Raw genomic sequence first — 21,726 nt, 5'->3', positions numbered from 1 at the left:
AGCTGGTTTGCCAAAAACTTCCACTCAGAAAAGGAGCTTCTTTTCTGCACAGCACCCACAGCCAGCCCCAGCCAGCCACAACAAAAAGGCCCTAAGTGCCCAGGACGCCCCCAAAGTTGCTTTAGACCACGTTTAAGATAAACCTAGTTCTTAGTTGTTTGCTCTGCAAAACTATTGAATTCCCTACACCATATTGCTTGATTTGGTGTGGATCTGAAAGTCTTGTGTGATCTGCTGTTCCATTGGAAATTAGAAAATTGCAACTTACCACTTCGTGGTCGGCGGCTACGCGCGCAAGTGTGTGGAGTTGCGAATATCTTGCAGGGTTGAGAGCTGTTGCATTGGCGACAGGGACCAATTAAGAGATCTCGTTGCGTCATACAAGTTATCATCCACTTCATCTGTGTTTCTCCGCTGTGTTCATCCCATGATCATCATCACCACCATTGCTTACTGAGAAGATCGGGCCACCCCTTATCACATAAGTGTCTACACGATTAAGGATACAACCAAGGGGTTTATTACCCAATATAGGTAACTACATAATCGTAAGATTATGACTCCTATGGCCTAATTTCCTGCTTACACTTTTACGAGTGTTTTGTATGTATCTTATCTTAGCTATATAGAGGCCGGATGTATTGCTTAAATCTTTTAAGTAATATAACACCCTTTATCCAGAAAAGAAAACTATTTCTCATAATGAAAGTGTAGTTCGCCTAGTGGCAAATTGCTCATGTGCTCAGTAAAGGATCAACGCCGCTGGAATGCTACTGTGTCGCTGGTTTGGTGAGCTATGGACTGAATCTTCAATAATAATAAAAGGCTAAAACCCCAGCTGCTACCTTCAACTACATTGTCGAGCGCCTCTGGATGGGCACTAGCTGGCCTATCTCTTTATCAAGGATTGGCTCGCAGAGGAAGAGAATCAGACTAGTTTGTCGATGATTCTTACAGATCCTGGCCAAAGGCCACACCAGTTGCTCTATTTTATTTCCATTTTTGTTCATTTCTCTTCTTGAGAAATCATAGTTGTTGTAAGACTCTTTCATCTACTATCTATTGTCAATGAAAGCAGTGCCGTCCATATTAAATGCCAGAGCTATAGGACACCCTATCCTTGCTTGTTTTGTTTTTCCAACGGTTCTTCAGAACTTATTGAACAAATGCATCTCCAACTTTTGCTCTCAGTTATAATCACAAACATCGTACAGTTTCGCTAGTTGGCCAGTAAACAAGACAGCCCATCTGAACTGCATCCAGTGACTAGCTTGTATTACTGATGAAGCAAAAGTTCTACGTACAAGCAGTATCACACCCATCATCAGCAGAAATCACGACAAAAACGCCTAACATCCATCCATATGTCAAACGTACAACAGACATGAAGTACTTTTAAATAGCCTGCACCCTGCAAAATAGGACGATGATACTGTAACATCTCGAAGGGTATTCTAAATTTAGAGGCCCACATCGAGTGCAATTGGCCGGTGACTTAGTCTTGGTATATACAAACCTTGGCCCTGCAAAGTAGAACAATTGGCAGGAACTATAAGCAAACTTTGCTTAATGGCCAACTATGCAAAGACTAGATTAAGCAACCTGTCGCCCTATCATACGTACTCCTGGCCTAGAGAAGTTTCGTAGCATCCGCCAGAACTTCTTGGCAGTGCTTTTAGTGACCGAGCAATGGAAATATACTGTCATCTTCTCTAGCACTGTTCCCCATTCAAATAACTGTTTAACCAGAGCAGCTTCATGTTGGGTTGCTCTCAAGTGCCAGATTTCTACTTCTCGGAGGCGGTCTAGTGCAAGTTGCTTGGTTTTCCAGTTTGGTGGCTGATCACAAACACAACCTGATGGGCACGGAGTTTGAGCCTGAAACAAGGTGCATATCAGCTTAATAAGATCAGCCGATATGATTTAATGCCACGAAATAAGAATGATGGAACTAGAAATTCTAAGGCTGTTGGGATATAACATGTCTTTAACAAATTTACAAAAAAAATAACGCATGGAAAATAGTTTTAAGCCAACCTATTGGAGAGAACAAGCTAGATTGGTCTGTGCATTTGTGCGGCTAGATTTACAATATATTGTTATATTTAACTTTATTTGAATTCATCGCTACATCCTTACTGAACCATATGCAAAATATAGAAGAGAATGGATTTTCTACACACGCGCATGGGTCCGCAAGTTATTCTCACCATCCAAAACAAAGTACAGAGCAACTGCCCTGATCTCTCTTATCACTCTGTTCAATCTCTAGAGTCTACATTCTAGAGTAGATACCGTTCTCTCTCTCCATACCATCATGTTCCTGGACAGAGGTGATGTGACCGCTATGCATATTAGAAAACAAGTTTGGACACACCCTTGGTCTCCAACTCCATTTTCATCATGAACCGTCATCAATACATTGATTAATTCTTTTTTTTAAGGATACGTCATGGATAGACGTATCTGAGTCAAGAAGAGCAGCCAGAAGGCCAAGATACAACACGCTCGGGGCACAGACGCCCACGGAGCGCAAACCCCCGCTACCCCCGGAGGGGGGTAGCACACACACCTAATCGGACTACTCGCGGCATCTCCACTTATCCACTGGCGCAAGGAAACCCCTGAAGATCCCGGCTAGCCTCCAGAGCTCCGCCTCATCAGAAATCCTAGATAGCACCGTGGACTTGGAGGGTGCCACTCTGTCGAAAACAACGTCGTTTCGGTGTCGTTTCAGTGCCGCCAGAGGCACCAACAGATGAGAGTCACACCTGTCCAAAGGTCTCGATCCCCTCCAGGCCCTCCACGCTTGCCCTGCAGCCAAGCAACAAAGTATGTGTCCATCTGTGTCAACCAATGCAGCTTCCCCCACCGACGTAGGCACGTCGCCCAGACCTCTCGTGCCAACACACATCCCATCAGCAGGTGGTTCAAGGTCTCGTCACTCTGATCGCAGAAAGGGCATGAGGCCGGGTGGGGGAGACCTCTCCTGCTAAGTCTGTCCGCAGTCCAGCATTTGTTCCTGGCCGCAAGCCATAAGAAGACCCTACAGTTTGGTGGGGCCCTTGATTGCCAGATCTGGAGCGCTCCTGGCATCTCGATCCTCACCCCGAACATTGCACGATATTCGGAGCGTGCGGAGTAGGATAAATCCTTCTCCCAGCCCCATCTGAAGCTGTCCTCCACGCCCTCCACAAGGGCTACATCCTCCAAACGATCTGCCACTTCGAAGAGTTCCCGGATCGCTGACGCATCTAGGTTGGGTGGAATGTCATCTAACCAGGCTCCAGACAAACCTTCTCGGACCTTGCGCAGTCGCGTGAGACGTTTTGGGATTGCCTTCACAAGGTTTGGAGCTACGTCCGTCAGTCGCCCCTCAGGAAGCCACCGATCTGTCCAGAAGAAGGTGGATGCCCCGTCTCCAAGCACCGAGTAGGTTGCCCCCTCAAACAGCTGCCTTACCGCCTACGGCACTTGTATGTCCATTGATTAATTCTCTCTCCTCACAACTCACAAGCACTTCTTCCCTCCCTTGGCCCTCCCGCCGCCAGTGCAATCCTAGGGCTGCTTCTTCCTCACAAAATCCGCTTCTCTCCTGCCCCACCGTCTCTCGCATCTTCACTCTCCACGTTTCTCTAGTTCGAACAATGTGGCGCCTAGCTACCGTGTGTACACTATGTACGGGCGTCGCCTAATGCCTAACCGTAGTTTTCCGGCGCAGCAGGGAGTCAGGGAGTGGTAGCAGCATTGCAGTTGTCTGGTCGTCTTGTCACGCCGAAATGGACATGTGTGCAAGTATGGATCAGAATTTCAGAACCATGGAAACAAGTTAATTTTCGCTTTCACGTTAAGATATCAGATGCACCAAGTGGTGGAATAGTAGATTTAGGAGACCAGGTTGAGAAAATGCAAACAAGATACAAATCGGATCAACATTCTGCCCCCAATAACGAAGAACCTAAACAAAATCTACAGAAACTTCACTAAATTGTATCATGAATAGGTTTGAAAAAAATGTATAAAAATATGGAGTACTAGTCATCCGCAAGCTGCACTGTAGAGCTGGAGCGTCTTACCCAACAGCTGCCCTGCGGCCAGCCATGTACGTCGACAACAGATCATGATGGCTGGAACCATGAGGTGGCGGGGTCATAGAGGTGGGATGCGTGGCACATGCTCGCCGCTGTAGTCCGAGCTTGGCTGCACTATCGTTGCCCATCCGTGTCCTGGGGTTTGTTGCAGTGGAGCTTCTTGGAAGAAGAGAATGGACACGAAGGGTTGATGGGTTTGTAGTGTGTAGGTACTAGACATGGGACGGTAGCTGGTCTACTTCTGAGCAAAACTCTGCAGATGGACCCCACACTTCCTTTTGCGTCCCATCCATCAATCTAGTTGGGGGTTCTACATTTTCTGAGAGAAAAAAGGACTGCTGGGATCTCAAAGATGATGAGGGACAGCAGAAAATAAAACATAAGTAAAATCCCTCACTAGGTTCTACACTCTTCTACTATATTCTAGGTATATGATCCTCTAGTCATATATTCCCTCCGTTCTGAAATACTCTGCATTTTAGGACTAAAATTTGTTCTAAAATACTCTACATTCTAACTTCTAGTCAACAAAAATACGGAAAACAAAGTGATCCTCCTTTATCTATTGGATGTCACTATTTTCGGTGTAGCTTGGATTGGTTGTTTATCAATTTAAGTAGTACTAATAAATGCACTACTAATTTGTCTGATTTTTCCTAAAATATAGACTAAAAGAGAACGGAGGGAGTATGTTGTAGTGGGCTCCAGAGTGTTCTAGTATAAGTTGTAACTAGATATTTGTAGTTTTTTATATAGCTTATGTAGTGTTCTCTAAAACACTCTAGTCGCGAGGAGAGCTAAATAGTAAAAGCTCATGCAGCTTGTAAATAGAGGTAATAGTAAAAGCTCATGCAGCTTGTAAATAGAGGTACAACCTCTATGTATGTAATCGGACTATGTACACACTACCTATCAAATAAATGGAACCTTGTGTTTTTGTCTTAGATCTTGGATTAAATCTTGTGTGTCGAGAGTTTTGGACTGAACTCTTGACAGTCCCGCCCCTAGAGCGATATCTAACGCAACACATTGAAGTGGTTCCTTTAACATTTGTGTTGTTCACATTGTAGCAGCAAGGTGCAGTTTTTCCTCCACAACATTGTGCTGCTTCAGGTGGTATCAGAGCCCTGCTGATCCAATCCAGCTGTTGGTTTCCTCATTGAGAGCTGCACCAAGCAATAGAAGAATTGAAGAATTGGGGAAAAGAGTGGATGTTGCAGAACAACAAATCCAAGCGCTCCATGGAGGCCTTAACCGCAGATCTGATCAGCTAGTTGAGATGGTGTTCCTCCTACTACCAACGAAGAAGAATCATCAAAAGAGGAAGAAAATGTTCGGCGCGCAGAAGATGGGGAGGTCGTCTTGAAGCAAAAAACACCTCAACCACATGTTGTTCAGTGTACTTCAACGAGGTTAATGTAGGTTAATGTACGTTGAAGCCTCTGAAGATGACGGATATGATGAGGGCCTTATAGAACCTTATCTCTATACATATTCAAGAGTACACAATGCTACATATGGGAGAGATACAAGATGAGAACTGAGATCCCCACTTTTAGTGGAAATGTTGATATTGAGGGGTGCCTTGATTGGTTGTATGAGGTGGAGACTTTCTTTAAGGTCATGAAGACCCTAGAGTTTCTTTGGTTGGATGAAGAATCTTTTGAAAGGGAGATTTTTGCATGCAGATTATGATCAAATCCTATTTATTCAGTTTCAGAATTGTGTTAAGGAGAAAGGAAGACACCAAAGATTTTCTAAGGCTACAAGTGAGGTGCAACCTTTCTAAAACTGGAGATCAACAAGTTGCAGGGTACATCAATGGTCGATGGGCCTTAAAGGCTGAGAGGTTGATGATGAGAAGAATCGCAAGTAAGACTCCATATCCTCGTACAGAACTCCCATAGGGTTGAAGAGAAAACCGTTCAACCTAAGGCAAAACAACCTGTTCAAAAGCAAGCTTGAGGCAAGAGTAGGGTAGAGCCGGTAATAAAATGCTATAAATGCAGTGAAGGAGGACATGTATCTAGCAACTTCCCATTGAGAAAATTTGTTAACACAATTATTCATGATGGTGAAGATGACAAAAAAATATGAATCTGAAGATATAGAAGGTCAAGATGTCTGTGAAGAAGAGGGTGAAGATGTGGTATGTGTAATTCAGCATCTCTTGTTCTCGACACCACAATCCGACAACACACAACAGAAGAAAATATTTGAGAGCAAATAGACGGTAAATGGCAAGGTATGCAAGTTACCGATTGATATTTGCAGTTGTGAGAATCTTATCTCTCAGAACTAGGGAACCATTTAAAGCTCGAGACTCATGATCATCTAAATCCCTACACTATTGGATGGATCAATAAAAGGGTGAATATTAGGATCACCAAGCAATACAACATGCCACTCTCTTTGGGCAAGTACTATCATCAAATTTGTTATGTCATGTTGTTAATATGGATGACAACCATATTCTTCTTGGGAGACCTTGGCAATTTGATGTGGATACTACACACAAAGGGGAAAGAAAATTCTTGCTTTTTCACTTGGAACAAGGGGAAGATTACCATTCTACCAAACCAATTAGATCGTAATAGCTCCAAGAGGAAGGGTTGAGGAAGGGAAAAGGTGACTGCAAACGGATGCTAAAATCATTACAAGTTGGTGATATGGTGATAGTATACCTTAGAAGGAAAAGATTGCCTTTACGCATTAAAGGTAAGTGTTATGGTCGGCTCCAGTATGCACGGAAGAGGCCTAATAGTGGGCCGAATTAGAGGCTTAGCCCAAGTTATCTAGAGTTTAGAGGAGCTGTCTCCTAAATATAAAACACATGTACCCCTTCGATTCTAATCAGTACTGTTGTCGTCTCCCTCAGGAGACGGGAGCCCCAAGCCCTAGCAGCACCCGCCACCTCCTCCCTCTCACAGCGACGGTGCCCAGCCACCGGCGTCTGCGCCTCCAGCCTCACCGCCCTTACTTCCATCCCTATAATCTACGCCCGAGACGTGGTAGAACCGTAGTCTCTACCAATTTGGTATCAGATTGCTCTAGTTCGATGAGTTCTTCAGGCCTCCCCACCACCGCCCCCGCCTCCACCGGCGCGGCCACCGCCACCTCGCAGCACCCGCCGCTGCCCCCGCCGCCGCCGGCCACCTCGAGTGCGCCCGCCTCGGCCACCGCGGCCATGGCAGCTGACGCGGCCCCCGTCCTCTCTCCAGCAGAGATGTCGTCGGTGATCCGCGACCTCACCCTGGAGGTCTCGAACCTCCGGACCTTCCTCCAGGCTCCCTACGCGCCACCGCCCCCGCCGGCTGCGCCCTTCGCGCCACCACCACCGCCCACCGTCGCGCCCCAGGGACTCCCGATCATCCAGATCAGGTTCCCGTCGTCACCGTCCCCGCTGCCGACGTGGATCGACACGCCGACCTACACGACGGCGCTGCCACAGCCGACGGTGTTGCAGCCGACCGCCACCACCTTCGGGGGGTTCGACGGGTATACTGACCCATACGCCGAGAGCTCCATGGTGCCGCAGTACTCTCCTCCCGCAACGATGGGTCGCCACGAGGGCGCCTACACGGCCTCGTCGCACGTGCAGCTGCCGCCTCGCTTCACCAAGTTGGAGCTCGCCACCTACGACGGCACCATCGACCCCCTGAACTGGTTCAATCAGTGCAACCAGTTTTTCAGGGGGCAGCGGATCATGGCGTCCGACCGCACGTGGATCGCCTCCTACCACCTTCGTGGCACCGCACAAACGTGGTACTACGCCCTGGAGTAGGACGAGGTCAGGATGCCTCCGCGGGAGCGCTTTCGCGACCTGTGCCTCCTCCGGTTCGGGCCCCCCATACGTGGGAGCCGCCTGGCCGAGCTCGGTCGCCTCCCCTTTACCACATCGGTGCAGGACTTCGCCGACCGCTTCCAGACGTTGGCCTGCCATGCGCCTGGCGTCACGGCTCGCTAGCGCGCCGAGCTCTTCGTCGACGGCCTCCCCGACCACATCCGCGTCGACGTCGAGATGTGCGAACCCCAGAACCTGCAGATGGCCATGTACTACGCGCGCGCGTACGAGCAGCGTGCCAACGCCATGCAGCAGGCGTTCCCGGGCCGCGGTGCGCGCCCCCCGACCCGCCCCGCACCGGCGACCGCCACCCCGACGCGCCCTGTCGGCCGCTGCTGCAGCCGCCTCCGCGCTGACACATACCTTCCGGCGCTTGACATCAGCCGAGCACCTCGAGCGGCGCCGCAAGGGCCTGTGCTTCAACTGCGACGAGCCGTACGTGCAGGGTCATACGTGCGCCCGCCTGTTCTACTTGGAGACCGTCGACGACGTGGAGGTGGAGGCCCTCACCGTGGAGCTCGACGCCGCCACACTCCGAGGCCGGCGTCACGACCTACGGGCCGGTCGATGCGACCGCCTTCGTCGTCTCCCTTCATGCCATGTCGGGCATCAAGACGGCGAATACGATGCTGCTTCCAGTGACGTTGGGAGCGTCTCACCGCGCTCGTGGACACGGGCTGGACGCACAACTTCATGTCCAGGGGCCATGCGCCGCCTCGCCCTCCAGCCGGCGGGCGCGGAGAAGTTCAGCGTCACCGTCGCCAACGGGGACCGCCTTGCTTGCCAGGGCGTGGCGCGGCAGGTTCCCGTCCTAATCGGCGACGAGCCCTTCTCCATCGACTGCGTCGGCATCGATCTGGGCTGCTACGACTTCATCCTCGGCGTCGACTTCCAGTCCACACTAGGCCCCATCCTTTGGGACCTCGACGTGTCGTCCCTCATCTTCTAGCGCGAGGGCGGCCATCGCGTTCAGTGGACGGGCATCGGCGGCTCCGACGCCGCGACCCCGCAGCTTTGATGGTGGCCGCACTTGACGAGGCACATCCTCTCCTGGCCGACCTCTTCGACGAGCCACAGGGCCTCCCACCCGCGCGGCCCTGTGACCACCGCATCCACCTGCTGCCGGACACGGCGCCTGTCGCCGTGCGCCCGTACCGGTACCCCCAGCTGTAGAAGGACGAGCTCGAGCGCCAGGCGGCGGTCATCCTCGCGCAGGGCATCATCCGAATTTTGACATCGTCGTTCTCCGCCCCGGTGCTCCTTGTGCGCAAGGCCAACGGCACATGGCGCTTCTGCATCGACTACCGTGCCCTCAATACCATGACGTCCAAGGACAAGTTCCCCATCCCCGTCGTGGATGAGCTCTTGGACGAGCTACAGGGAGCGCGCTTCTTCAAAAAGCTCGACCTGCGTTCGGGCTATCATCAGGTGCGCATGCACCCGGACGACATCGAGAAGACGGGGTTCCATACTCATCATGGCCACTTCGAGTTCCTGGTGATGCCGTTCAGCCTCTCCAACTCGCCGGCGACCTTCCAGGCCCTGATGAACGACGTGCTCAGCCCATACTTGCGCCGCTTTGTGCTTGTTTTCTTTGACGACATTCTTATCTACAGTTCATCCTAGGCGGAGCACCTGCAGCACGTGGCCATCATCTTCAACGAACTTCGAGCGCATCATCTCCACCTCAAGCGCTCGAAGTGCTCGTTCGGCACGACCTCCGTCGCATACCTGGGGCACGTCATCTCGGCGGAAGGTGTCGCGATGGACGCGGACAAGGTCGTCGCAGTCGCCGCGTGGCCGACCCCGCAGTCACCGCGGGCTCTCCGCGGCTTCTTGGGCCTCGCCGGCTACTACCGGAAGTACATCCGGGACTTCAGCCTCATCGCCGCGCCACTGACGTGCCTCCTTCGATGCGACGCCTTCTCCTGGGACGAGGAGGCGACTACGACGTTCGCGGCTCTCCAGCGGGCGCTCACGACGGGACCCGTCCTCCAGATGCCAGACTTCGACATGCCGTTCGTGGTGGACTGCGACGCCTCCGGCATCGGCTTCGGCGCCATCCTCCACCAGGGCGAGGGACCGCTGGCCTTCTTCAGCCACCCCTTCGCCGCTCGCCATCACAAGCTCGCGGCATACGAGCGCGAGCTTATCGGGCTGGTTCAGGCGGTGCGCCACTGGCGACCTTACCTTTGGGGTCGGTCGTTCCGTGTGCGCACGGACCACTACAGCCTCAAGTTCTTGTTGGACCAGCGCCTCTCCACCGTCCCACAGCACCACTGGATCAGCAAGCTCTTCAGCCTCGACTTCACCGTCGAGTACCGCCCAGGTCGTCTCAACACGGTCGCCGACGCCTTGTCCCGCCGCGACACTGAGGCGACACTGAGGATGTCGCTGACGACGTTGCCATGGCGGGCATTGTCTTGTGCATTCGCTCCGGGCCGTCCTTCGCCTTCATCGACGACATTCGCCATGCGACTTCTACTGCCGCGGACGCATAGGCGCTCCGCGGGCGCCTTGACACCGGCGAGCTGGGGGCGCCCTGGCGCCTGGACGATGGGTTGCTTCTACACGGGCACCGCCTTTTCGTGCCCACCCATGGTGACCTGCGCCACCAGGTCTTGTCATTGGCGCACTATGCAGGACACGAGGGCGTGCAGAAGACCCTCCATCGCCTCCGTGCTAATTTCTGCATCCCCGGTGATGGCGCACTGGTCCGTGACTAGGTGCGATCATGCGTGGCGTGCCAGCGGAACAAGACGGAGATGCTGCGATCCACGGGTATGCTACAGCCACTGGATGTGCCCTCACAGGTATGGCTGGTATCTCCATGGACTTCATCGAGGGACTTCCCAAGGTGGGCGGCAAGTCCGTCATCCTCACAGTGGTTGACCGCTTCTCCAAGTATGCGCACTTCATCGCCCTCGGTCACCCCTATACAGCCGCGTCCGTGGCTCGAGCCTTCTTCGACGGCATCATCCGCCTCCACGGGTTTTCTTCGTCCATCGTCAGCAACCGTGATCCTGTGTTCACGGGTCACATCTGGCGGGATCTCTTTCGTCTGGCGAGTGTAAAGCTCCGCATGAGCATGGCGTTCCACACTCAGACGGATGGCCAATCCGAGGTGGTCAATAAGGTGATCGCCATGTATTTGTGTTGTGTTACAGGTGATCGTCCACGAGCTTGGGTGGACTGGTTGGCATGGGCGGAGTACTGCTACAACACCTCATATCACTCCGCCCTGCATGCCTCGCTTTTCGAGGTGGTCTACGGGCGCCCACCTCCGCTGATGCTTCCTTATGAGCCTGGCACGGCTCGGTCCGAGACGACGGGCCACTTACTCCGCACCCGCGACGAGATCATGGCTGAGGCGCGCCAGCGTCTTCTCCAAGCACAACAGCTGGCCAGGAAGTACTATGATGCTCATCATCGCGAGGCGGAGTTCGCGGTGGGCGATTGGGTGTGCCTGCGCCTCCTTCACAGGACCACGCAGTCCCTGGACCCGCGCTCCAAGCGCAAATTGAGACCCCGCTACGCCGGTCCCTTTCATGTGCTGGAGCGTGTTGGCACACTCGCATACCGCCTCTGCCAGCTGGTTTTCGCCTTCATGACGTCTTCCATGTCGGCTTACTGAAGCCCTACCGAGGGGTCCCTCCTGCGGCGACCCCGGGCCTTCCTCCTACTTCGGATGGCCGACTTCTGCCACCTCGCGAAAGTGATGCAGGCGCAGCAGCGTCGCGGCGTGTGGCATGTCTTGGTGCAGTGGGCCGGCCTGCCCGAGGAGGAGGCGACTTGGGAGAAGCTCGACGATTTCCGCCAGCAGTTTCCAGATGTTCAGCTCGTGGATGAGCTGTTTGAGAAGGCGGGGAGAGATGTTATGGTCGAGCTCCAATATGCACGGAAGAGGACCAATATTCAAAAGCACTTCCAGATTACGTGCCTGCCTTATATTTATTTCCAGACCAAGGAAGTGCTAATTTCTATATTTGCATCTTCCACTCCTCCCCATCCCTATTGTTTATAACTGAACCAGTAATTTGTTAAGAGCAGCATTTCATCAAGTATCATGTCCAAATATTGTCATCTCATACATAAACCGTGTGTTCCTTCACGGTGTCACCACTGGCCCTATATCAGTTGCTTCTTTTTATTAGTATAGCAAGCCTCTAGATCGTACCAAAGCATGATCATCTAACCAAATTGCACTAATCACTTGCCTGTCTAAGGCAACATAATTGTTGACGTGTATTTGTAAAGATTAAGACATTTTTTTTCACTCCCATCGTATCTTGTTTAAATTATGTGCATCTTTTCGATGATTTGGCATTTTTTTTACAACTGAAACTACTTGTTTTCTGGTGTGAGCTTTAGTGCTGTATCCGAAATATCCTTTGCTTCCGCATGCATACCCTTGCTTGTACATAGCTCATTGGCATCTTTCCACCCAATTTTCCCAGCTACCCCATGCCATGCAAATGCATATTCCCTTTTAGTTCAACACTCCTGTGACGTTTAGGCATCATGATCAATTCACGTGTGCCTTCACTACTCTCTGTTCTAATCGTCATGAATTATTGTCATATATGTAGAAACTATTCAAGTTGCTACACATTAGCAACTTACTAGTAAGTATCACGTGCTTTGCAAGACCTGGTATGAGCACAACAATACTCCTAGAGCTTTAGAGCAACTCTAGCAAACCCCGTAAAAGCTGTTTGTCCTTGACCATAAACCGCTTTTGCGGTATCACCACGGGTTCCACTGGAGGCTTCTGAACTCATACGGTAAAACCAAATATTTTCTTCCTGCGGTAGGTTGCATTCCTCGTTTTCTTTGGCCCAGATGCCATCATTTGTGGCAGCCCCCAAAAACTACACCGTCCTCGGTAGGCAGGACAATGGTGCCACCAACACGGGAGCGAGCTCGCACAATGCTGCCGGCAAGGGCAGTCAATGCGCGTGATGATGCACTTTCCGGAGGTGCGGGTGTGACAGGATACCCCAATTAGGGCCACGCGACCTTTGAGCCGATGGGCGACGGCACAGAGAGCACCATGGCAATAATTAGGCAGCACAGGTGCAAGGGGAACAGCGTCAGCGAGGGAGCAGGAAATATGGGGCTGAAACGTCCCTCCCGCTACGGTCAGGTTGACTATGTGTGGAATCGAAAACCTGGCCATGTGTACCGCTTATATGCTGGTTTTGGCGGCCGTTTTTAGGTTCCAGCGACAAATTTTCTGGGACAGGCTGTATGCAGGATCTATCCGGTGCATTTTTTGACTTCAAGACCACAAAATGGTGGTTATTTTGCAGTTATAGCCTTGTGCGGGATCTCCTAGAGATGCTCTAAAGAAACAAGAGTTAATATTATGTAGGAACATATGGTGCCATGAAAATTGTAAACTTGAAATGTTTTAATAAATAAGGCTGTAAGCTCCACAAAATGAGGGCTTTTAGCGGTTTTCTAAAATACCGTCATCACATTGCAATTATAGATGAAATTTTCTACAAGATACCCTGTGAGAAGAGCACCTTGCCTGGGTAACTTTTTTGAAGAAAAAAAAACTGCCTGGGTAACTCAGTGTGACACGGCAAGAACGCTCGTTGGTCTAGCACATCCAACAGGTCGTACTCTTAGCGCTCGAATAAACAACTTTACCCAAGAACCCATATTGCAAAGTCTCCATCGATTGTTCTCTAGAAAATTCGTCTAGCTCCTAGAAGGTTCACACAGGCGTGCACCGTTGGGAGGGGTGAATCCAACGCATGGCAGCCGTTGGATCATTCACGATGATACTTGATGAATGGCAGATGACAGTCCTGAATAGAAAATGAATGGCTATGATAACTTCATAGGCGTTCTGCTAGGAAGTTGGGAGGAGTGTGGTAAATCCAAATTCATAACTGCTACATTATAGTAGTAGAGACAAAAAAGAGATACACGTTGATACATCTGAGCCATACTTTTGACATATTTTGGTATACTACATACTGTGTGCTATTTGAATGGAGACAAAAATGTTAATTTATGTCTGTTTGTTTACACGTTCACATCTGAGCCATACTTTTGACATATATTGGTCTACATATTGTGTGCTATTTGAGTGGAGATACAAATGTTAATTTATGTCTGTTTGTTTTATAGGTTCAAGTTTTATAAACCAAAATGTTAAATTCCATACAAAGTTTACTCCACTATTTAGCTTTTGATGGACTTCGTATTGAGTTGATGGAAACCAATTTCCTGGTTTCCTTTTGTTTATTTCAAGTTCCATATAATACACTTGAGTTATATATTTATCCACATAATACGAGTCACGCTCTCTACAAAATCTGAAACAAATTCATATTCTTTGATTAATTATATATTAGGTCACTCATGAGTTAAGAGATTAGGTTAGATGTTCATAGTTTTTTTTTTTTTGTGGGTAAAAAAAAAACTGTGAGCCTTAAAAAAACTGTTAGCTTAGCATGTGGTTGATTTTTTTCATACAATTGCTAGCTAGCATACATATAGTATTTCTTAGGTAATGTGAGCCTAAATAGTTGGTGTGCTAATCTAGTAGTGAAACTGTTGGCTGATGCATCCTGAGAAGAGGAAAGGAAAACAACAGCTAGAAAATACACCACTGAAGTAGCTCGTCTTTCTGTCGACGAATCTCAACATTCATTTTCTATCATAGTAATATAATAGATATGATTCTTCTACCAAACACGAAGTTGAACAAATTTTAGTTCATATACAGTCGAGCTATTGTCCAATCGATTAAGCATATTGAAGGAGATCTTAAATTGGCCGTAGACCACGGTTATTGTCTTACTGATGCACTCTTAAAAAACCGCAAAGAAAAATAGTATAGTATATTATCTCGTAAATCCTACTTTGTCAAGATCGAGCCGGCCATGCAATTACTCATATCAAATTCACATAACTGACGTATATTTGTAATGGAAGCTGCCAAAACAGCAGGATCCTGTCAGGATTTATTCCCAGAGGGTCACCTCCTCTAACTCTGACAGTTCCACAGCTCCCCGTGGCAGCCGCTTTCTCTTCACCACTCCCGCACCACCACCACCACCTCCCTCAGTGATGGCTGCCGTCAACCTCGTTGTCTTGCAATGCCATCATCTCCTACCCACCCGCCCCAATCCGTCCCAACCTAATCAAAGCTATGTGCCACTCTCTGGACAAAAGAAAGCAATATTCCTTTTCATTGTTGGGCCATAGATTTGCCACAGATATAATTTGGTGCAAAGCACCCAGTATCAAACCAACACCTATTGTAGGTCTATACTAGAAGCTCAAGCCTAGGTGTGCCAAGAAATATGAATGCATACCATGTATCAGAGAAACAAAGTAAGGATAGTATTACCTCAGGGTGATGAGGTGTGCTATAAAATTTAAGTACCAGGTTTCTCACACCAGTACACATCCTGAGCAAATGGAACACACTGGCCCCAAAGGAGTGTCCTTGTGGATTTATATACAGGGTCAAGTGTGTCAGGTCCGGGAGCCTTTTAATGTCTTCCATCATGTACTGCTTGTTAGGAATGTCCTGCTGCAGATTAATGCGAACACGCAAAAATGAATCAGTACTGATGATTGGTAGTTTCTAGGTGTAGATCTGTGGGAAGTCATAAAAAAGGATAAGTAATAACAAGTAGAAAGGAAATGAGGAACTTGGTTAGAAATTCAATAACACACAGCAAATGGTTCTTTTATGCTAGCAGGTCTGAGATCATGTGCTCCCTTGAATAATCAATATACCAGTGCAGTGTAGTGGTTTGTAGCATCAACGCTAAGTACTCAAAGGCAGAAAAAAGGTAATGCCTCACAGAGGATAAAATGTTGCTAAGCCATGTTTTTGGGACTTACAAGGAAAACAATCAAGAACCTCATCGTATGCCTATGGCTAATTCCTTAATTTGGACTCCAAGTTTACGTAATGATGGCTCACATAAAAATGAACTCACCGGCACATTGGCAAGTGTCAAGCTGAGACTCCGGATGAGCTCAAAGCGTTGTAGAAGCCTGACACAAGAGCTATTCAATTCCTGTGCAGATTCGGCCAGTCCACATACAAGAAAAGGGTATGGGCTTAGACACTCTAGATTTTCCATCTTGCCAAGCTGTGTGAACCTTGGATCATAATGATCCCCCCAATCGAGGGATACCAGCTGAGGGGCGGAGATGTTTGCAACGGGTTGATTATGACTCGAAGAAAAGCAAGAGCTCACACATAAGTGTATGAGTGCCGGAGTCATAACAGTGAGCTGTTGCAGCTGATGCAGATTTCTCAGTTTCAATTTCTTGAGAGACTCAGAGTGAATGTTGAAGTTGACCATACCCCAGGCATCACAGACAGTGAGTCTCTGCAAAGATGGGCACCGCAGAGAGGAGACTGCTTCACCGAGCTCGCACGGGCCATGTAGCTTGATGCAAGCCAAGAAGAGATCGGTGAGTCCAGCGAATTCGCCCAATGGTGGCACCGCGAGGCCAAGATATCCTAGTTCGAGGTGGATCGAGGTGGCGGTCTCGAAACAGGGGAGCTCAAGGGCGCCCCCTTCCGCGGCCTCGTCCTCCGTCTCATTATGCGGCGCCGTGTTGATGAGGAGTAGATTGCCGGAGAGGCGGCGCGCGGCCATGGGAAGCCAGGCCGCCACGGACTCGGCGGTGGCGTCGATGAAATAAACGGAGAGGCGGTGGAGAGCCGACGCTTCATGGGCGGTGAGGGCAAGGCGTACGTGCTGGGGGTCACTGGGGAAGGGGAAGTTGAGCTCCGGGAGCAGCCTCCAGATGCGGCGCCAGCGACTGGAGAGGACGCTGGTCCGCGCGGCGACGGCCACATCGAGAAGCTTGAGAAGGATGTGGATCAGAACGTCGTCGGGAAGCGCGCTGAGGCGGTCCTCGCTTCCGCCGCCGTCGGAGAGAATGGGTCGCTTGGCGGAGTTCTCCCCGTCGCAGTGCTCCATGGAAGAAGAGCCGAAGAGGGAGTTGGCGCGTCCCAGCTCGGGCTCACACTCGCTCGCTAGCTGGAGATCAGGGAGGGGGTCGCCGATGCCATCGCCATTGCTGTGGAAACGGGAGTGGTTCTAGCCGCCGCCGCCGCCGCGGAGTCACTCGACGGTGGCGTTGTCTCCAGTGAGGGAGCGGAGCTAAAGCAGTGGGCCACAAATTGTGTGCTCTAGCTGGGTTACGGTACAGCTTATGGGCCGTTTACCATCGACCGGCCCGGCCAGGAGGTTCAAGATTCTCTCAGAAAAAACAGCCCGGCCAAAAGGTTCACAATTCTCTGGCCAGAAATAGTTCTTTCATAATAGAAGAAAATTCTAGTAAACCCTAAACCAACTAGCTGTTATTATAAATTTTTGCCATTCATTAAATAGTATGTTCTTCAAAAATTGTTCTTTTAAAACTACTTAAAGATAATCATTAAACCATTTCTTTTAAAGCCTCAAAGTAAATAATTTCTCTAGGTAAAATAGGATTGTGCCAAACATAAAGAACTGTGTTTTTCTTTGTTGTTATGCTTTATTATTCAACCTGTAGGATATTTCATGAGTCAATCCAAACCCTAATAAGAACCTTAAGCGTGAAGCAAATTTAAAAGTGCAACACATCCTAAAGAAATCATCACCACTCAATAATACTAAATCATTGGTGTTGGGGTTTACCAAAGTGCATAGCATTTCTTATGCATAATAGCATATTGCCATTTTTTATGCATTTTCCTTACCAGACGAGAATGATGTTATTTTAATAATTTGGAGCTATGTATATCTTGTATTGAAGTCTTTGAACGGCATAATCTTGCAATCAACCATGCAAGTTCAACGCTTGCTCATGTCATTTGATTATTTTTATTAAATTACTTACAAAGTATTATTCATATCATTCATGAACTTAAAATCAAAATATTGCTTTTACAATTATAAATATCACTATGTGGTGAGCAATGGAACCATGTCTTGCGCTGATGGTGGAGGTTCCATTGCAGCTGGGTATATATTTAGATAGGTCTAACAATAAATACCATATATTGATTCGTGCGCCGCATATTACGCGTTAACCATGAGATCTATAATGGTTCTAGGAAAATTAGTTGGATCTTCTTCTTTTCGCGTTCAACAGACTTGATAGGGTCAGGCTATGATTCGGTTGCTTCACAATAGTCTGGGATGGACTTAATATCCCCATATTTGTTGGATGAAGGGTGATCTATCATGTAATGATGGATTGTAAGTAGCACACTATGGGTAAGAATTGTGGCTTGTCACAAGTTGTCTACTTGGGGGCTCGAGCTGGAACCTACTGGTTGGAGGCACAAAGGTCGTACCATTGATCCGTGCGAACATTTCGTGTGTAACAAGGATACAAATTTTATTTGTTTTGGCACAAAATAATTTGAATTCAAAATTGATTTGAATTAGGCTAGTAAGGAAACAAGATTTTTGAGATTTCACAGTAACCGGTAATTATGGTGCCCTCCGGTAAAAAAATTTCTCAAGAAAAATGATGCATCTGGGCACCGGCGAGCAACTTCCTCCACCGGAGCTCATGCGACCAAAATATTTTCTAGGAGTAAGAACTTTTGGAGGTCTTCGGTATTCAAAATTGGGTGGTGGTATGTGGACCAACTGGCCCAGAAACCATAGTAATATTCCATGCCGCTTCATTAGATCCTCGTTATCAATGTCAACTAGGTATCATAAGTAAATGGATTTTTTTTACCACATCGCTAGGCTACCACCAGACTTTGTGGTTTCAAAGCGGTAAATGATTGGTAACTACAACTGTCAGAGGGTCAACACTACTCCATTGACAATACAAAATGCAATGCCCTAAAGAAAATGCTCAAAACTGCGCATTTTACCGCCGATGCTATCCTGATAGTGGAAATCATAGAAAAGAAAGGTGTCGTCAGAGGGTCAACACTACTCCATTGACAATACAAAATGCAATACCCTAAAGAAAATGCTCAAAACGGCTCATTTTACCACCGATGCTATCCTTATAGTGGAAATCATAGAAGAGAAAGGCACCTTAAGCGTGATGTAGTGGGAATAGTCTTCCAAGAGACATAATTAGAAGTTGTAACTCAAACTATCATCATCACCATATAATGATCAAGTAGACGTTATACGTGCAGTAATTAGTGCACCCAAATACTGTTGTTGCATCAGTAGAAATCATGACAAAAATGCTAGACAACCATCCATATATCAAATGTAAAGTTATACATGCAAGAAGTAGTGCACCCAAATAATGTTGTTCCATTAGTAGAAATCATGACAAGAACGCTAGACATCCTCCATATACTCCACATATCAAATGTACATAGCCTACAACATAGGATGATGACACTAACATCTTGAAAGATATTCTGCATTTAGCTGCCCACATCTTATAGGTTGCCTACTTAGTAGTATCTAAGCAAAACTCGGGTCAGGCTTAAAAAATCCCGAAGCTAAAAACTTAGTCCTAAGGCAGACATAGCCTGACCATCGGGCCTAGAAATCAGGCTGAGCCTAGCCCCGCTAAGTCCAACCGTCAGGCCTACAATTTAGTCCTAAGCCTGGCCAAGGTCGCCCAAATACTGTTGTTCCATCAGTAAAAATCATGCCAATAGTACTAGACATCCATCCATATATCGAACGTACATAACCTGCAACATACATCCATATATCAAACATACATATCCTGCAACATCAAGTGCATTAGGCTGCTGACTTAGTCTTGGTCATACGTAGGCAAAATTCAGGCCAGAATTAAAAAAGTCCGAAGTTAAAAAACTTAGGCATGAGGCCTACCTAGCCCGACAGTCGGGCCTAGAAATCATGGCTGAGCCTAGCCCGGTGGCGACCCAAGCCTAGACCGAAACATGAAATCAGATCAAACGTACACTTAGACCGAAACATGAAATCAGATCAAACGTACACTCACAAACTAGCTGCTAAATGACCCGATACATCACTGCATGTTCTAAATGGCTCAGCTCATCGTACTCTTAAGAGTTCTGTTTCTGCTTTCTCAGAGCAAATACAGTTCCTTAATATCTAAGCCAGATACTTCAAAATAGGTCACATTAAGTAGCGGATCTTGATGGAGTCGAACCACCATTCCCAGCACTTGATTTGCTGGAACGCTCTTTCCAGTTCAGAGCTAAAGATCCATAATTTATTTGATCCATTCTAAGAGCATCAAACACCATGCACAATTAAAAGGTTATGCGGTAATTTAGAAATTGGGTACATAATATTATAAACAGAAGACCATAATAACAAATGATAAACTTCCAAAACAAAAAAAAACATACCCAAACTAATATGAGTACATAATATTTTAAACAGACGACCATAATAACAAATGATCTCAACTTCCGAAACAAAACACATACCCAAACTTTATTCGCTTTAGAAATTGCCACCCAAAAATGTTTGTTGACAGAACAAACTTCATTTCCTAGCCTGTTTGGTTCTAATTGTAAGTGCAAGCAAAGTGCATGGACAAATTTTGCTAGGAGAGTACTTAATGAAAATGTTTGTTGATAAATTAAAAACAAACCATTTCTTAGCCTGTTTGGTTTACATTGCAAGTGCAAACCATAACACATGAACAAATTTTACCAGGGAGTATTTTACGAAAAATATGTGTTGATAATAACAAATTGTACACGTACCATCATTTCTTAGTCTGTTGGGTTTAAATTCCAAGTGCAAAATACCGAAAATGTTTGTTGATAAAAACAAATTGAACAGACTGTAAGGCAGTACATACAACTAAAATCACTAGTTATTACAACTAAATAAGAGTATTAACATGCATTAGCAAAATGAATATGTTCTGCAACACTGGAGATTGTAGGATAATATATACAACTAAAATCACTAGAGTTATTACAACTAAATAAGATTATACGCTACCAGTTTGTACATGCATGGAATTTTTACCACCAGATGTCCATGAAGATATGTCTGCAAGTTCCAGCAATATCACCGAAACGTGAACACAGCCAACCTTCCTCAGAAAAGTACGGAGGAAAACAACCTGACAAGTACCAGATGTCCCACAGCACAAAACTGGTCTACAGGTGGTGTGATGTATCAACATGAAGAAGGGCTTCAATGGAGGTCCACAAGTACATTAAGGTAAGGTACATACAAGAAAAATACATACACAAGCACCGAATAGAACTACAAGGAACTCTTGTGTCTCTAGGACAAGACAAGACGTATACAAAAGTCATGTTAACTGAAAGAGAACAAGCTATTCAAAAATAGAAACCAAGAATACTCAAAAAAGCTGCTGGGTTTCGTGTTAAAAGTTAAGCAGCAACATATCCCCAGATATATGAACACATTTACAGTATGACATGCTGGGCAGTGAAGTTGGAATATAAAAAACTGTAGCTGTCAAGAGAAAGAGGACTGTTCCTTGACAGAAGCTACACCCCTCCACCACGCAGGGTTACATTCAAGTGACAGCAATGTGCATATAAAATTTTGAATTGAGATTTGATCAAAGTAATTGCCATTGGGGCAAGTTGGAATCAATCGTTGTTTGCTTCATGCAGAAAATTTAAGTGAAGTAGTCAGATGTACCTTCGTTTGTAGTTATCGTTGTGCCTCAGCGATAAGAGTTCTTCTGTCCGTAGTTAATCCCAAGGCAGTTTGAGACGTTGGGTACGTGATTATCGCGGTGTAGTTCAGAGTAGTGGCGACATTGCAGGACGATGCACAATAACAGACCAGCAGAGACGGAGACACCATGGCAGGGTGGAGAACCCGGGGC

At 47.6% G+C, this 21,726-nt stretch overlaps 1 protein-coding gene across 3 annotated transcripts; it reads right to left on the bottom strand.

The window, feature by feature from the left end:
* Positions 1–1,376: 1,376 nt before the first annotated feature.
* LOC127347026 (F-box/LRR-repeat protein 25) lies at positions 1,377–17,087 on the bottom strand. 3 transcript variants are annotated; one of them, XM_051373263.2, is made up of 4 exons: positions 15,909–17,087; positions 15,308–15,490; positions 1,624–1,878; positions 1,377–1,523 (listed from the first exon to the last, which is right to left on the bottom strand). In XM_051373263.2, exons 1-4 carry the CDS (start codon positions 16,905–16,907, stop codon positions 1,461–1,463), a joined length of 1,500 nt encoding a protein of 499 aa, XP_051229223.1. In that variant the 5' UTR covers positions 16,908–17,087; the 3' UTR covers positions 1,377–1,460. The 3 variants fall into 3 exon arrangements, with proteins under 3 accessions (XP_051229223.1, XP_051229219.1, XP_051229226.1); XM_051373259.2 differs by having other exon boundaries at positions 15,308–15,493; positions 15,909–17,085; XM_051373266.2 differs by lacking the exons at positions 1,377–1,523; positions 1,624–1,878 and adding an exon at positions 14,378–15,118 and having other exon boundaries at positions 15,308–15,493.
* Positions 17,088–21,726: the final 4,639 nt, after the last annotated feature.

This window comes from Lolium perenne, chromosome 1, assembly GCF_019359855.2.
Source record: "Lolium perenne isolate Kyuss_39 chromosome 1, Kyuss_2.0, whole genome shotgun sequence".
Lineage (NCBI taxonomy): Eukaryota > Viridiplantae > Streptophyta > Magnoliopsida > Poales > Poaceae > Lolium > Lolium perenne.
This window is presented reverse-complemented; position numbering and strand designations above follow the sequence as displayed.

Bases quoted from the DNA above. Each gene is read 5' to 3' on its own strand.
- LOC127347026 (XM_051373259.2), bottom strand. From the start codon at position 16,907: ATGGAGCACTGCGACGGGGAGAACTCCGCCAAGCGACCCATTCTCTCC. The intron at 15,494-15,908 runs GTGAGTTCATTT...ATTAATCTGCAG, and splicing joins TGACACTTGCCAATGTGCCG to CAGGACATTCCTAACAAGCA. The intron at 1,879-15,307 runs GTAATACTATCC...ACCTTGTTTCAG, and splicing joins GCACACCTCATCACCCTGAG to GCTCAAACTCCGTGCCCATC.